Source organism: Larimichthys crocea, chromosome XIII (assembly GCF_000972845.2).
Source record: "Larimichthys crocea isolate SSNF chromosome XIII, L_crocea_2.0, whole genome shotgun sequence".
In the NCBI taxonomy this organism is placed as follows: domain Eukaryota; kingdom Metazoa; phylum Chordata; class Actinopteri; family Sciaenidae; genus Larimichthys; species Larimichthys crocea.
The window spans coordinates 18,071,646-18,087,834 of NC_040023.1; the positions used below are offsets into that span (position 1 = coordinate 18,071,646).

The 16,189-nt window shown below is 38.7% G+C and overlaps 2 protein-coding genes across 2 annotated transcripts; both read right to left on the bottom strand.

The window, feature by feature from the left end:
• Window positions 1-2,712: 2,712 nt before the first annotated feature.
• Window positions 2,713-4,775, bottom strand: hoxa13b (homeobox A13b). Its single transcript, XM_010741912.3, has 2 exons — window positions 4,106-4,775; window positions 2,713-3,862 (listed from the first exon to the last, which is right to left on the bottom strand). The coding sequence occupies exons 1-2, from the start codon at window positions 4,737-4,739 to the stop codon at window positions 3,624-3,626; spliced, it is 873 nt and encodes a 290-aa protein (XP_010740214.1). The 5' UTR covers window positions 4,740-4,775; the 3' UTR covers window positions 2,713-3,623.
• A 3,621-nt stretch (window positions 4,776-8,396) lies between these two features.
• hibadhb (3-hydroxyisobutyrate dehydrogenase b) lies at window positions 8,397-15,600 on the bottom strand. The gene is made up of 8 exons (XM_010741911.3): window positions 15,499-15,600; window positions 14,075-14,235; window positions 13,874-13,983; window positions 13,667-13,788; window positions 10,144-10,277; window positions 9,910-9,986; window positions 9,647-9,803; window positions 8,397-9,148 (listed from the first exon to the last, which is right to left on the bottom strand). Exons 1-8 carry the CDS (start codon window positions 15,566-15,568, stop codon window positions 8,990-8,992), a joined length of 990 nt encoding a protein of 329 aa, XP_010740213.1. The 5' UTR covers window positions 15,569-15,600; the 3' UTR covers window positions 8,397-8,989.
• Window positions 15,601-16,189: the final 589 nt, after the last annotated feature.

A 16,189-nucleotide genomic window follows, 5' to 3' on the forward strand; every position in this document is an offset into this window, starting at 1 on the left:
TTTGCACACACAACAGACACCAGGGAGCTAAATAACTGAGCGTTTGATGTCATCAAGGTGTAAAGAAACTGAGCTGGACTCTGACAGCACATATAAGGAGGGAGAGGGGGACTTCTCCGGAAACAGTGTACTGTTTGGGGGGGTTTACAGCTGAAGCTGCTGTAAAACACAGCAACGTAAAAAGCTAATAAAACTTTCTGGATTCACAAAATCAACCTCGCATTCATAGGACGAATGTTTGGCTGCAGATCTGAAGTGCAGTGATGTCAAATTAAAACACATGAATCACATGTCTGTCTTCACCTTCGAGTGCGAATGTCCATCGTTATTTGAAGTTATTATTGTCCAGCTATGTTGTAATATTGGTTAATGCTGTTTGAGCTGAATCATCTGGGGGGCGGTGAAAAACTGTAAAACAAGTATCGCAGCTGCCAAACGTGCTGTGATGCAACAAATATGGACAAAAATAAATCATTGAGATCAAATGTTCCGGTAGCAGAAAATGTTCATCCAGAATAAAATGTGCTCTTGCATTTAATTGTGCAAGGAAAAACAGCTGACGTGATGCCAACTGTGTCCCATTTGTATTCCGATTTATTTATTTGTTTTGTTTTGGATTGTTCCTCAATGACATTCTTCCTTTAGTTGTATTTGATCCACAAATAAAGATTTTTGTTTTTGTCTGAAGTTCATTGCACAACGTTCAACACCGCTCGAACACACACGCAGACACACACACACACACACACACACACACACACGCCATAAAAGTGACCAGAGAAAACGTACAGCATTACACACAGAAGATGACAATGATTCATAGTTAGGTTCAAAGTGCATGCACGTTATTGGCTCCACTTTCCTCTTGGGAATTGGAAACGTTTCTATTCAGTAAGTTTTCACTATTACATGTTTTGTATTTTAGATGCTCTGGCTATCATCAGTGCAGTGCACGCTTCAGGGCTGCATACGGGGCTTTTTTTTAATGAGGTGCATTAACCAGTTTGGCTGTTAGGGGGAGCAATGACACAGAACAACAGAGGAGCTACAGAGGAGGGTTTCTCCATCTCAACAAAGTAGACGAATATTTACACCAACATAACCCCCCTTCCAAAAAAGTGACTCTTTGAAATCAGTCCAAAACCCCGAGGAAACCACTTCAAGCTCTTAAAATGATTACCTGCCTGGCCTCTCTAAGTGCTCTTGAGCAAGGCCACAAACTTCCCTGCTATTGTTAGTTCAATCGCCCTGCTTGTACACGAGTGTGACCGGGCTGAGTGGGTGACACTCACCCGAGGGTGCCGCCTCGTTACTGGAACAAATGCTCCCTTTTCAATGGCACAAAGCGATGCTGCAAATCCACGCGGACAGGATCATTGAACTAGCAACCTGTCTGTTTGGCACGAGGAGTTCGGAGGTCAGTGTCAGGTCCCGAATACAGCGACGAATATTTAAAACTGAATGTTTAACACAGGTTGTGTTTGTTTTTATAGTTCAGAGAATGATGTGAATGAAGCCTTTCTTATCGGTGTGATTGTGATAAGATGATTGCACCATAATAAATGATAATAAAGTCTTTCAGTAAAGGTTAAAGGGCAAATATGAATACTAACTATAGAACCGAGCTGTGCGTAATAGCTGAAGTTTTGTTTGGACGTTGCCTTTCTACTCGCTCTCACACACACTTTTCATATCAAAGATTTTTTTCTTTACAGCTTTGAACTATTTTCTTTTCGCAGTTTGAAGTTTTTGTTCCAAACTGGGCTGCACATAACCCGTTTGTTCTTTAACACGAAATAAAAAACACACACCTCTTCCTACGTGAGAAACTCGATGAATTTAGACAAATAAAACGGAAATATGTTTGATTTTTCGATTGAGTATTAATAAATATACGTGAGCAAAATCTGAACGGAAACGAAATTTCTGATCTTTTATTTTTGTTATGAACAAATCGAGCACACGAAGAGTCGAACGTGCATGTGCAAGAAATGATTGGAGCGATCATTTCTGATTCTCATTTTCAACATGTTTTTTATTCAGAAAGCAGAATTAGCTCAAATATGCTTAACAAAAATATGTTTTAATGTGAATACAGGCAATTATTATTAGAAATCATTATGTTTCTTATGTTTTGTTTTTGCGCCGTGCCATGACTTCAAAATTGTTTATTTTATTAAACTTGTTACATTTTAAATGTATTACTACAATATTATGTTCTGCAGTGCTGAAATATATTTAATTTAATAATAGTTCTTCTTCTTCTCTTTATTATTATTATTATTAGTCTAATGGATGAATAAGGTTTGTGGTTTTTACCTTAATTATCAAAGTTGATAAATCACACGCTTTTATCAATAATAGGTAGATTAATTAGGCATAAATAAAAGGTATTTTCCCTCACACACGCTTCTGTGAGAGCAGATGTATGGACAACAGCCTATGGGAGGACGCTGTGCAGACAGAGCTCCGCCACTAGATGGCGACATAAACTCTTATTAGCTGAAACCCACAGAGGCTCTGAGCTCTCTCCTGAAGGCCTGTTGGCCTAAATACAACCATCATCAGCTTAGGGAATATTCTGTATCCATGTGGAAGTTCACCATGATAAGGATTTGTAAAGCTTAAAATGAATCATCCATGTCCACCTTGGACTAAAAAAATATATATATGAACGAAAATGATCACAAGATCACATTTGCGTCTCTCAAACATTTATTGTCAAAAAACTTTGGCTATTGCAGTCAGAAAAGGGAGGATAGATAGTTGCAGTCAGATAGTATTTACATGTTTAAATATGCCTACGTTTTCAGTAGCCTACTCTCCTGCAAAACCATTCTGGACTGACAGGCAGAGATTGCATGTGTCAGCCTGCTGACAGGCGAGTTATTTAGAAAGACATGGACAAAGTGTGGGGAAACCTACTGATGCTCAGACTATAGCTTCACGTTTCATCAGACAGTGGCTGTTTAACTTACAGAAAGAGGATTATTTGAATCGGATTTGTAAAGACAGGGATGGAGTGAGAACTCTTTTAAAGAGTAGGGTGGAGTTGATCTAAATAATTAAATACAGTGTTGTAGGATAATATTTCTTATGCAAGGAAAGAGTATGGAGAGAGATTTTTTTCCTCTTTAGCGTAAATAAATGCAGAAAAATATTATTTGAGATTAATTTGATATTATTTTAATGATTTGCCTGTTTGCATTGTGATGCTCACAGACTCAAAGTGACACCTACTTCTGTTATTGTATCTGATTCCAGGGGCTTCAGTCTTAACATTTTTGGGCTGGATTAGGTGGATTAAAAGCGCTCGGGGTGTCTTCATGCCGTCAAGGCAGAATGTCTTATTGTTTGGTGAATATTTGAAGGAGACCATGAATCCCCCCCTTGCAGAATCGCCTTTGGTCAACTCGATGCAAACCATTTCCGATCTTCTGTCAACAGGCCTCATCGACTGGTTCCAATTAAAATGTGAGGAAGGAAATGTGTAGGTAAAAAAAAAAAAAACAGAGCCGCTTTGGCGACAAAGAAACCGTTCATATAATGTAATAAATTATAGCACAGTTTTTTGGATGAAGGCGCATCCATGTCCGCCATTCCCTGTTTCAGTATCTCCAGAGCTAACTGGAGCTCTTGAATTTATTGACGACTTTCTTCTCCTTTACGCGCCTGTTCTGAAACCAGATTGTCACTTGTCTCTCTGTCAAATTTGTCTGCGCGGATATCCTCCTCCTTTTGTCCTTGGTGATGAATTTATTGGCGCCGTACTCCCTTTCCAATTCCTTGAGCTGCACCTTGGTGTATGGCACACGCTTCTTTCTCCCACGGCGGATAGAGCTGTCTCCACCAGATATAGTGTCTGTGGAGAGAGGGGGGAAAAAATGCATGATCACATTTTTATTCGATTATTATTAGTCGATTATAATCAGACAGAACTTTTTTTTTAAAAATATACATTTAATAAATACTTAGAATTTCCTCTTCCGGGTCCATCAAGTTCAGCAGTGGAAAACAACTTTTCACATTTGACATTACATTCACATATATTTACAAATTTAACACATTTCAATCACATTTCTGTGTTAATAAAATAATGAAATACCTTGTAACAAAGGTTTCCACATAGGATTTGACTGTGGCTGCTCCTTGGTGCAGTAAACTTGACCACTCCAACCGTTGGTGATGGCCCATGGCTGGTAGGGCTCCATGGGCAACAGAGACTCATGCCTTGGTTCAGATGGAGCACTCAGCGCAGGGACGACAGGGACGTCCAAGTAGCTGGGCTGGTAAGGACCAGAGGAATAGCCCTGATAAAATGCAAATTCCTTTGCCCTGGTTGAGAAGTCTTCACCAGAGACCGATGAGTCCATGTATTTATCGCCATAACCAGAGGGCTGCGCGCAAGCCTTGACGCTGCCGTGTGACATCCGACATGGGTAATAACTGCTGCCAAAATATCCATAGGGCAAAGACGCATTGGGCGAGCTCTGAGTGGCAGAACAGGGGCTGCATTGCTTGCCAGGCTCCCCCATGCCAGAGACTGGCACCTCACTCGAAGTGTAGGTGGTGCTCGGAGCCAGCGAGGTTGGATGCGCTAACAAATTCCTGCACTGGTTTGCAGCAAAATTACCTCCAGTAAATCCTTCCATGTTCTTGCTTCTATCATCCAAAGCGTTGTCGTAGAGAAACATCACCGGGTCAATCCAGTGCGAATGGAGGAGTAATGAAGCGGTCATAGCATGTCTTACATCGAGACGACCAACTCTTTTTCAAAATCCCCTCGACTGAGCAGAGACAGGGACTCGGGCAGAGTAACGATACCAACACGCCTGAGTACATAAAGATCGCAAGGTTATTGGCCAGGGCCAAACACGTGATATGCAAAGGAGATGATAAACGTCTAGACATCAGATAATGCAGATCAAGCTGTATATTTGTGAAGATGTGCTGTACATCAGTGTATACATGTTTTTGCTATGCAAAGAAGCCTTAAGGGCATTTTTCCCCAAACAAAGTAATACTAGAATCTCAGACTGAGTGAAACTGTGCCGTGAAGGCAATCTTGTATATCGTATAGTGGCATCACAACAGCTTATTTGATGGATTGTGTAACACGAAAAACTATATGATATATGCAATTTTTTTTTCTTTTTTAAGCTGGAATGGGTGCGCAATTACGCGTGCCATCTCAGCTACTCAAGCTCTTAAGAGTAAGGCAAAAATCATGTCGGATATGTGGGTTTAAATGATTATTTTGGCTCTACATCTAAAGATTGAGAGCATAAAAAGGCTCTCAGCCAAAAACGTACAGATTTTAACTAAATGTGCCATCATGTTCTTACATTATCTGAACTGACTGCTTGGCCTAGAACGAGGTATTTAAGCATAACGATTACGCAGGCGGATTTAAAGAAAATAAAGAAACACAACTCGATGTCTTATGGAGACATTTTAAACGCACATTATAAACAACAATAATATCTATATAATATTTAATAATCCTCACATTTGGCACCGCGGCGGAGAAATGCAGACGCAAGTTCAGTGTCTACAAAATACCAAACGCATGCCACATTTGGCTGCACTCTTCCTCATATGGGTTAGAAGCGGCTGGAGGCCAAGGTCAAGTTGAAAGTTGCAGTCTGGCCAAATAGGCACTTCACGTCAGGAAGCCTGAAGAGAAAACACCACAAAAAAATGCAGAAGAGGAATTTCCATCGACAGACTGTGCTCGTTTTCTAAAAACAAGTTAATAACGAGCCCGACTCTTGTCCTTTCTTTAAACCTATCAGACTTTGGGGCTAATGTCATATTTAAATTGGCATCTAAATGGCAAGAATCACCGCTCAATATGATTATTTTATCCTGGAGCAAAAGGGTGACTTATTATGAAAATAAACAGTTCTTCGCCATGCCTACACGTTTCTACATTCTGCGTAAAATGCCTCCATAGGTGGGCTCTTGTTTCCCTGCGCACACCGCAGAGCTAAAAGCAGCCACACATATACAATATATAAACAAATCCTCCATGAACCAGAGTCTGTAGAGCAAGAGCAAAAATAAAATGTTGACGGTTTAACCTATATATATATATTTGGCACTGAAAGCTGTGTGGGTGCAATGTGACTGATGGCCGGAGGTGAATATGAACGCGAGGGGTTAAGATTAGTGTCAAACTAAATACTTTTTTAACTTTTACAATTCATTTTTGTTTTACATTTCTAAAGTGAGACCACAGAGGCAGAGAAATGTATCCACACCTAGATTTGAGCACCTTTTTTATTATTTATTTTATTTTTAATAGAGTTTTCCCACATTTTGAGGCTGTAAATCTTTATGGCCCAAGTTCATAGCTTGTAGGCAAGAGTGAGTCTCCATTTCAGGAGAAAAGCAGCGTAATGTTTTATGTTAGTGAAAAGGTTTATGTCCGATTTTTGTTTTTATTGCACTATGGCCGACTCTAGATAAAGTAATCTAAAGTTTTATTTGCTACTATAGTTCACCACATTTTGGACAAAAACAAACAAACAAAAAATGCACAGTTTCTTCAATTTGGCGTTGAGAGAAGATGAGTGTGAGGCTGGACAGGAATCATCTCAGCATCTCAGACACGCTGTTCACACATTAGAGGGCCGTCTTTGTCAACGTATAGCAGTTGGTTGGAAATGTCATCTGAGCAGGTCAGCCAGTTAAACAAAAAAAGACGAACCACGTCTATTGTTTTTTATTTTTCTTTTTTGCAAATATAGACTAATAGCCCATGAATTGTTGATGAAGAGGCACATCATTTGTTCATTTTATTTTCTATTTATACACACACACTTTTACTTAAACATGCAAATGACAATATTTAAAATACGTCAATTTGCGCAAAAATGACGTTAAGACACAGATGTTATTTGTGCCTGTGGCTAAAGAAAGCCTCGACATGCTGACGTCAGTTTACAACTAAAATACTATTATTTTTATACAATATGTCTGAAATATGCAGATATTACAGGAAATAAAACATTGTCCTGTTTAATTAAATTAATTAAAGGATACCTTTTTTAATTAGACTGCCAGATAGCCCCGGTTTAATAAAATCGAGTGTTTTTGTTGATTACTATATTTTTAATACTGATTGCAAGTGGTTTGGTCCTTTAACTTCGCAAAACGTGCTTTAAATAAAGTTCTTTAAAAATCGGAATTTCGTTCCCCTTTTTTCTAAATAGGTCATTTAAGCTTCACATTGAACAAAAAGGCCTCACAGGTCTGACAATAAAGTTTCTGCGAATGGCCCGCTCGTTTCAGGCTACAATGTGGATGAAGGTACAAACTGGAAAAAAGAAGGCAGTAAATAAAGTTCCTATGTTATCAGCGTTAGGGTGAAACATCCACACAGTCTGTCTAACCTAAAATATACTAAATAATAAATATACTGTATTTGCAAAAGTTGATCCGTTACATACACAAATCGCAGCTTTTCTGCCGTGCAGGCAGCGCAGTGAGGCTGTGTGAGTGTCACAGTCTGCTGGAAGGCCTGAGACCAAAGTGCTGCTCTGTTTGCGGTACCTATCAAGTAGATGACAACACAGCTCTTAGCCTACAGTGCTTAATGGACTTTTTATGGGTTTGTCTTGTGATCCCATGACCTATGGCACCTTGGCCCCTCAGTGGCTCTTGGCAAACTAGATCAGAAACATGCCGCCCTCCTGGTCTGGTGATAGAAAAAGGGGTCCACATCCCCAAATTACTGAGTCTGGCTGCATGATGCGACAGTCGATCTGTTTCACAGTTGTGGAGTAGTCAATACGCAAATCTTCAATACAAAGTATTTTCTATTATGATGTGTTGAATACTTTAGATCTAACTAAAAAAGGCCTTGAGTTTCTTTTCTTTTCAGAACAACGTGTGCAGTTGCACCACTGCATCTGCTTTGCAGCCAAGCTCTTAAAGGCAGATGTTTGTTCAGCATTTTATCGTGACTACGGCATCAGAGGGACACAACATGCAAACTGGAACATTTGGGAGGTATTTAACTTACTGGCGCTCAGAGACACGGAGGGAAAATTGTACAGTGCGTGTCCAAATACAAGACATTGAGAATTTAAAATTGCCATTTTCATCGCGAGAATTAGTATTCTACAACCTCTGTGTCGGACGTTTGCCTACGTTTGCACGCAAGTTTATGGACTGCATAAAAATCAGTTCAGAGTTGTGTTAAGCTGTGTCCACGCAGAGCTCTCTGCTTTCAATCTATGACAGAAAAAACAGGATTTATACTGCACGAAACCAGCAGCAAAGACTAAAAAATCTGTTAATACTTCAATTGCCTTTAAGTTAACATCCAAATTCAGAAATTTAATGATGTAATGAAGATGTAATTTTAAAAAAAACATAAAGGTGGTAAATTAATTGTCACATCAACTGACATCACAATTTGTTTTTATTTCCTAACAGGATATGATATGACACTCTTATCCCAAAGTAACATTTCCAATGTCAAGAGAGCAAACCCCGCATGAACAGAACAAAAACAGCAACATAAAGAAATGATCACAAACAAACAGTTAAATATTTGGAGACTAAACCATGTTCGCAGCCGTTAAGTCTTGGCAAACAGCTAAATGAGTCGTTCTCCTAACACCACATACGCTTTGCATTTAATGCAGTAGGATCTGCAGAGCTGTCACTGCTTCTGGATCTCCCGTGTGTATACAGTATACATCTGACAATTCACCTGCTTCTAAAACTTAGAAAGGAGTGTTGCATTTTAAAAAGGCTAGATCACACAGGAAACATGATTTCCAATGGGAGAGATAAGTGCACACATGATCTGTCACGCTGTGTTGGAGCTCTGTTGTCTTCATGTCTTTGAACTTTGAAAAATAAAATAAAAAGAAGAAGAAAGAAAAAACAGTCCTCAGGGCAAAATGCGCCCTAACTACACTAGTCCTGTGCAGGGCCATGCCTGGCAAGGTTGTGGACGGGGTGGAGGCTGAAATTACTGGCCCTCCTCCTCACGCAGGAACTGGAATACAGAGGAGAAATCTTTATTGGCATAACCACGTGCACACATCATACGGTAAATCTGATGGGCTAAGGAGCCGAGAGGGACAGGAGTCTTTGTGTTGGTGGCTGTGTTCTGTGCGAGGCCTAGATCCTGAAAAAGAAAAGCAAACATACATAAGAAAAACCAACAAAGCTGAAAATTCTCTACAAACCAAAACCACGAGTCCACACACCACAGAGAATTTTTCTTTATGTTGTAATAATATGCGCTTGATTCCCTTTTAAGAGGGACGTAAATTGCTGGATAGTTCACTGTATCATTTTAAGTGGTGTGACTGAAAACAGAAAATTCTTATTCACTTATAACACTGTCACTTTAGTCCCCAGTCACATGCACGACATATGAGAACACTTAAAACAAAACACATTTTTGTATCTTTTTCTTCCAAATATATCAGGAGCCAACAGGAACAAATTATCCCTCCAGACCAATTAGAAGAAATATAACCATCATGGCCATAAAACGTGCTTTATATTCTCATATTTGTGATGACGAGGACAAAATTCATTTTAACAATAGAAAACTATTGTGCAAATCTAACTTCAAGGCCAGGAAACAGATAACAGTGCAACTGGCCTCCTTACTGACCTTAGCCATCAGCTGAGTGCCAAAGCCTCCCTGGTAGTTATTCCCAGAGGGGACTCCCTCCATGACTCCAGGCACTGGATTGTAGGTGTCACTGGACCAGCACCGACCTGAACTCATGTTCAGGATCTTGGCCAGCAGTTTGGGATCAAGTCCAAGTCTTTAAGTGAAAGCAAATTCCAGTTGGTGTATGTAAGTGTATGGCTGCTGCTATATCTATCATGATGACTGCATATGCTGTTATTAGTAACTGAGAGAGTGTTCACCTGATTCCCAAGTTCATCGTCTCCGAAGTTCCAATCATTCCAATAGCTAAAAGCATGTTGTTGCAGATTTTAGCAGCCTGCAACAAGAGAACAACATATTAGCAATAATCTGAACACCACTTTAATTAGTAATTAAAATGAATAACTATATACATGCAACTTATGAAAAAAACACTTTGACAATGACAACTGCATCGTGAAAGTTTCTGGAAAATCTGACAAGTTGGCTCGTACCTGTCCGGTTCCAACCTGACCACAGTACACCACATTGGCTCCCATGCAGCTGAGAAGTTCTTTGGCTGCAGTAAATTCCTCCTCTGCTCCTCCAACCATAAAAGTTAGTTTACCCGAACTGGCAGCACCCACACCTAGGAATGGGAAATTGTGCTTACATGCAATGAACCATGAGCATGAAGCATAGAGATGGTTGTTGTGCATTGATTTTTTTAAAGTTTCATCAGTTAATCGATTGTGAACAAAACATAGCTAAAAGTAATCATTGTAAATCATAACAGCTGTCTTAAAAAAGGTCCATCAAACGTCTCTAAAGAGCAGCCATCTCACTTCCCTTCATTCTCCTCACTGGCAAAGCCCGTGTTGCAGTACAACCAGAAAATGTCCACTGAGATAATATAGATAGAAATATAAATTTCTTTGTTGCCTGTTGTCGTCTCTCCACTCATTTTCTGTCAGCTCTACATTTTTGTAATATCAACATAAACAAAAATTAAATTAAAAGAAATGACTTGGCTTTCAAATCTATTCATAATGGTGCCTGAGCATAATATAAAATAAATAAAAAGAGACATCTAATAGATATTTAATTTTGGAGAGATGTAAATGGATCTGTGTAGAACTAAGGACTTAAAATTTTGGGGACCCGTTATGTAGCAATTATCAAAACAGACTTAAAATGTGATGTTCAGCAAATAGGGATCGATCACAGTCAAAAAAAAAGATAAAAAAGGTAATTAAAAGCAAGTTTGTAATGTAATGTAAATGTTTTTTTTCAGCCCTTGTCTAGATTTAGGAACAGCTGTTTCTGAATCGATTTGTACAATTGACGGTGCGTTCAGGTTCACATGGGGTTAAAAGCTCAGTGATATACAATAACCAGGTGCAAGCTACGTGGGTGCCAAGAAATTAACCAATGTAGTCTTATAATTAATCCTCAAGTTTACAGGAAGCCAATGGAGAGAGGCCAAGATGGGTGTAATATGTTTCCCCCTCCCTGGTCCTCATGAGCGGTCTGCCAGCAGCATTTTGCACTAACTGGAATCTAGAAGGACTGAGCTGCTCGAGACAGGTGGGAGTTACAAAAGCAAAGCCAAGAAATAACAAAAACATGGGTAATGGCTTCCAAATTCACAAAGAATAACTGTAATCTAAGAGAGAAAAAAAACATTTTAATGTAAAAAGCAAGAGATAAAAACTGAGTGAACACATCAAAGATGGTTCATAGTAACAATATTTTAAAATACTGAAACTTTATTTATAGAAACTTATACAAGAGGTGACACAATATACACAAAAAATTAATTAGCTGCCCTTGAATAGTTTTAGTAACTACACATGGAAGAGAATAATTTAAAAAGTTTCGCTTCATACCGTTGAATTTATGATTGATAATCTGAATCGTTTAAACATTAAAATTATGAACCAACGCGACACAATCGACTCCTTCATTTCTAAAGCAACTGAAAAACAAAGATAAAACCTACCCTTATAGCACAGAAACCATAAAGACTGTACAAAATATCCAGCTCATGGTTCAAAAGCAGACAAAAAGGTGTCTTTCTCTCTCTCGGGAGTGAGACAATCACTATATATGGAACACGCCCTATGGTTAAAATACCAAAGCTGTCAGCAAGCAGGTTTGTGAATTTTCTCCAGCTGCAGCATTCTTCTCAACTGTGCAAAAACCTAATGAATGCATTTGAGAGTGAGAACTGAAACGAGAAAACTGTAATTACAAGCTAAGGAAGCACAGACGACTGTCCAGTTGTTTTGAATACTTTGGAGACAAGCACCTAAACGGCAGACATTTGTGTCAGGATTTAATTTCAAGTTCAACTGGAAAATACAACCTTCCTCCACATACAAAGTTTCTTCTGAGCACATATTTCCCACCCCGACAGTTATTTCAGTCCTCTACTCGAGCCTTTGGTAAGAAGGTAAGTGTTCCAGTCCGAGGAAAAATGAAAGATGGCAGTTATCTCATCTGGTCCTTAGATTTTTCTCACACGGAGAAGCAGCTATCAGACACATGCTGACTCAATTATGTCCCCCACCACCATGTGTGCTTTTATGTTTAAACTTTAACCATGCTGGATTAAACAGTCACTACCATGCCACTGCACTTCTTTTGATTTCTGTCTGACCACAGGTGATGCTCAAAAAAAAAAAGTTTCCGTTTAGGAGCTAAAGCCTGGTGATTGACGTGATGTATCAAAGTATGACATACACATCACTCGTTAAACACTCGTTAAACTACCACCACCACACATGTGGGTACGCACATATACATATACATATACACACACGCACACGCACACGCACACACACATACATATACCTGCACACAAGTTCAAGGCAGAAAGTTGGACAACTTTAATCCGTGTGCACTACCACAGGACGGAAGCATATAAATCATTACTAATCTTTAGGGCCAGGCTGTAAAATGGACCAAAATCAATTCAAAGAAAGTGGCTGTCCTGACGTGGACGAGGCCAAGTTCAAACAAACTGTTAGTCTGTGTGGACCCCCTTGAAAGTCGGAGAGCACACACTTTACAGCTACGAACATTTGTGCAGGCAGAAGCCGATCCTCATCTTCCTTAGGCAGATGCCACTGGTGCTTTCTAATCAGCCGTAACGGCATAAGTGGAACACTGAACACTGGATTAGCCACAACCATGAAAAAAAAAAAAAGTTTATTCAAAGTTCAACATAACATAATATGAAGGCAACTGGTGACTTTTGTTAATATGTAGAGTTCCTTCCATGTAAACATACTGTAATACATATCAGAACTCATGATCACACAAGGTAGACTGTTGAATCTACCTTCCCATTAATGGGGAGCTACAACGATTAATTGATTACTCAAGTGACAGCAAAAATAAATCTTCAACTGTTCTGATAATCGTTCAATTGTTGATGTGTCTTTTTACACAGAAATATGCATATTTTCTGTTTTTCAGGCATCCATGATAGTGAAATAAATGTTATTCTAAAACAAGAAGTCACCTTAAAATTTGTGACAGGATTTATGGCTATTTGCTTACATTCTATAGATCAAAGGATTAAACTGATAATCAAAATAATTGCTAGTTGCAGCCTTACAATATTCTAAAATTAGAGGACAGTTTTATTGGTTGCAATGACAATCTTTTCTGAATAACACAAGTAAAAAACACATTTGAACAGGTAAGTTATGTTCTTAAAAAGTTTTGAAGTATTTGTTTAGCTTGCACTCATTTCAGTGAGGACTGACTGAATATTAGAAACAACTTTCAGTATTATTCTCGAGTATAAAACTCGAGTTCACAGCTCCACAATAACCTCAAAGATGACCATAAAGTGAAATCAACACCTCTCTAAAACTAACTAAGACAAAAGCTAAAAATAGGCCTTTTTATTATGTTTTAGCTAGGTGGAAGGCTACCGGATAAATGGACAAAAGAGTGTGTGTATTTCAAGATTAGAAAGCAAACTATATATAGTATGCAACCTATATCATGAAATGTTCAATTTACCTCCTGATACAGGTGCATCCATAAACACTGCCCCCATCTTCTCAGCAGCAGCAGCCATCTCTTTTGAAACAGATGGGTCAATCGTGCTGGAGTCAATGAGCAGGGAGCCTTTCTTCACCTTTCTGTTGAGCAATGTACACAATTTAGAATCTGACTTAAATCCAGGAGGTTATTATTAAGTATGTATTGAAAGAAACCAAAGTATACTTGAGAATGCCATTGGGTCCAGTGTACACGTCTACGACATTGGGACTAGAGGGGAGCATGGTAATAATGCGGTCAGCCTTGTCTGCAACCTCAGCAGGATTATCCACAATCTGAGAAAACAAAAAAAATCACAAGTTAAGAAGAGAACAAACAGATGAAAACAGTTTCAAAATAAAAAGACTGTAGATTTTACATCCTTACCTGAGCACCCAGCTCTTGCACTTCCTTGCAGGACTCCGGGAACACATCGGTAGCAATAACTGGGTATCCGTGCTTCAGCAAGTTCTTTGCCATTGGGTTTCCCATATTGCCCAGACCAATAAATCCCACCTGTGTCTTCGAGGCCATAGACCTTGTGGAGACTACAACATAATGGCCAAATGGATCAATAATAATATATAATATCCATGTTACATATTTAAAAGTGCTTGACATCAGTCAAGATGCCTCATTTTTACCCAATAGTTTATATGTAATACCTTAGACCAGTTTTAGTTTGTAAGTAATTCAAAAAGATGTAAGGCTAGACAATAGAAATACTGTTGAAAGTGCAATATTTGAATGGCAGAAGCTGTATAAAGGTAAAATATGTGACAAAACAGCATGATAATGAAGCACTGCAGTCCTGCAGAGATGCTCAGGTTCATCTGACGTAAGAAAACAGGTTTGTTTGGTACAGATGCCAACACGTATCACATTAACATGGTTTTAATAGTTGTAAAAAGCATTAGTAGTGAATCACATCACAATCATAAGGTTTGTCGAGATGATTGAAATATGATTGTATTTATCGCGTGGATGTAAAGTCTTAATATGTCTGGAAGTGCCGTGTTTAAAACCTGTTTAGGGTATGCAATTCTGATGTAATCGCCCTTCGGTGCAAAGTCATCTGATCTAATGGCACTAACCCAATATTTACTTAACTATTCCCTGATAACTGCAAATTATTTCAAAGGACAAGCTTATTCATTGCTTGTTATACTTATTTCATTGTAACTTCGAAGAAATAAGTCAAAGAAATAATTTGGAGTTTGTCTTCATATTATTAACAAAGCGACAGAAGGATATCCTGAGTTTTGATTACCCACATATTAAATATGTAAATGATAATGTTTGTGCAAACTCAAAAAGCACATGATACTATTAATATTGTATATTTGAAGTAAAGAGTATGATGTTGAGATAAAAGAAGCTCATCTAAGCCTCCTCCATCTTTCTACAAATATTTGAGTTGACAGAGTTCATGGTGACTGACATTACGTGATGTGCCTTAAATATAAAGTCAGGATACAGTAGGACACGGGAGCATGCTGACATTTTCCACCCTTCAGCGTTATGAACCGTTGTAACAGATAGGCTTTGCCTGGTATCACGTAGCTCTGGCAAACGACCCGGCACGCACAAGACGTAATTTAAACCGTGCAGCTCCTTAAACCTGCAGTTTGTGTTTGTGCTGGAGCTGCTAAACACAAACCAGCGCAAAATGAACTCAAACTTCTCCTCAAACATTTCAAGCGAAAGTAGTATTTCCGTGTCACAAAGAGCCTTTAAGTAACAACTTGGGCTTCTATAGTAAGCACGGAGGCGTGCACGATGCGTGTACAGTGTCCATTTGTTCTGCTTACCAAACGCAAAGTCAACATGCTTGCAACACCCTCCAACTAGGTACCGAGACCCTCTCAACACAGCGGCCATGCTTCTTTCCTCTTGACCTTACGTGTGACGTAACATTACGTACATTTATTGGCGGCTCTTTCCTCCAATCAAATTACAGACATGCGCAGCACGGCCTCCCGAATCCAGCCAATCAGGTGCAGGGGCGGACCTTTGTGTCTCCACTGTATCATATCAACAGATACGTTTGTTACATTTATTTTACAGTGTGTATATTTATGACTCTACATTTCCCAACAGTAATATGAATCTTTAAAGCTTACTGAAAGAGCCTGTGCGTGTTTCCAGCAGTTTTATTCACAGTTGTGGGATAAGTGCTTAAAGTATCGAAGATAAAACTACTCATAATTTATATGTTCTGTTATTAAATCATTATTAATTTAATGTGTCACTGTATTTTACTGCTACTGTTGGCCTCTGAGGGTCTAGATTGAGATATACGGTATACTAGTACTCCATAAAAATATGCAATATTTTATATGTATTTCAAATCCTTATATTTTGTTATGTAAAATATTGATATGCAAAGTGACCAGTCTAACATAAAAATTATAATAATAAGTATAAAGTACCTAAAAAGTTTTATTTTATAATTTTATCACTGCTTATAGTTTTTTGTTTAAGTTTTAAATGTTTCATTTA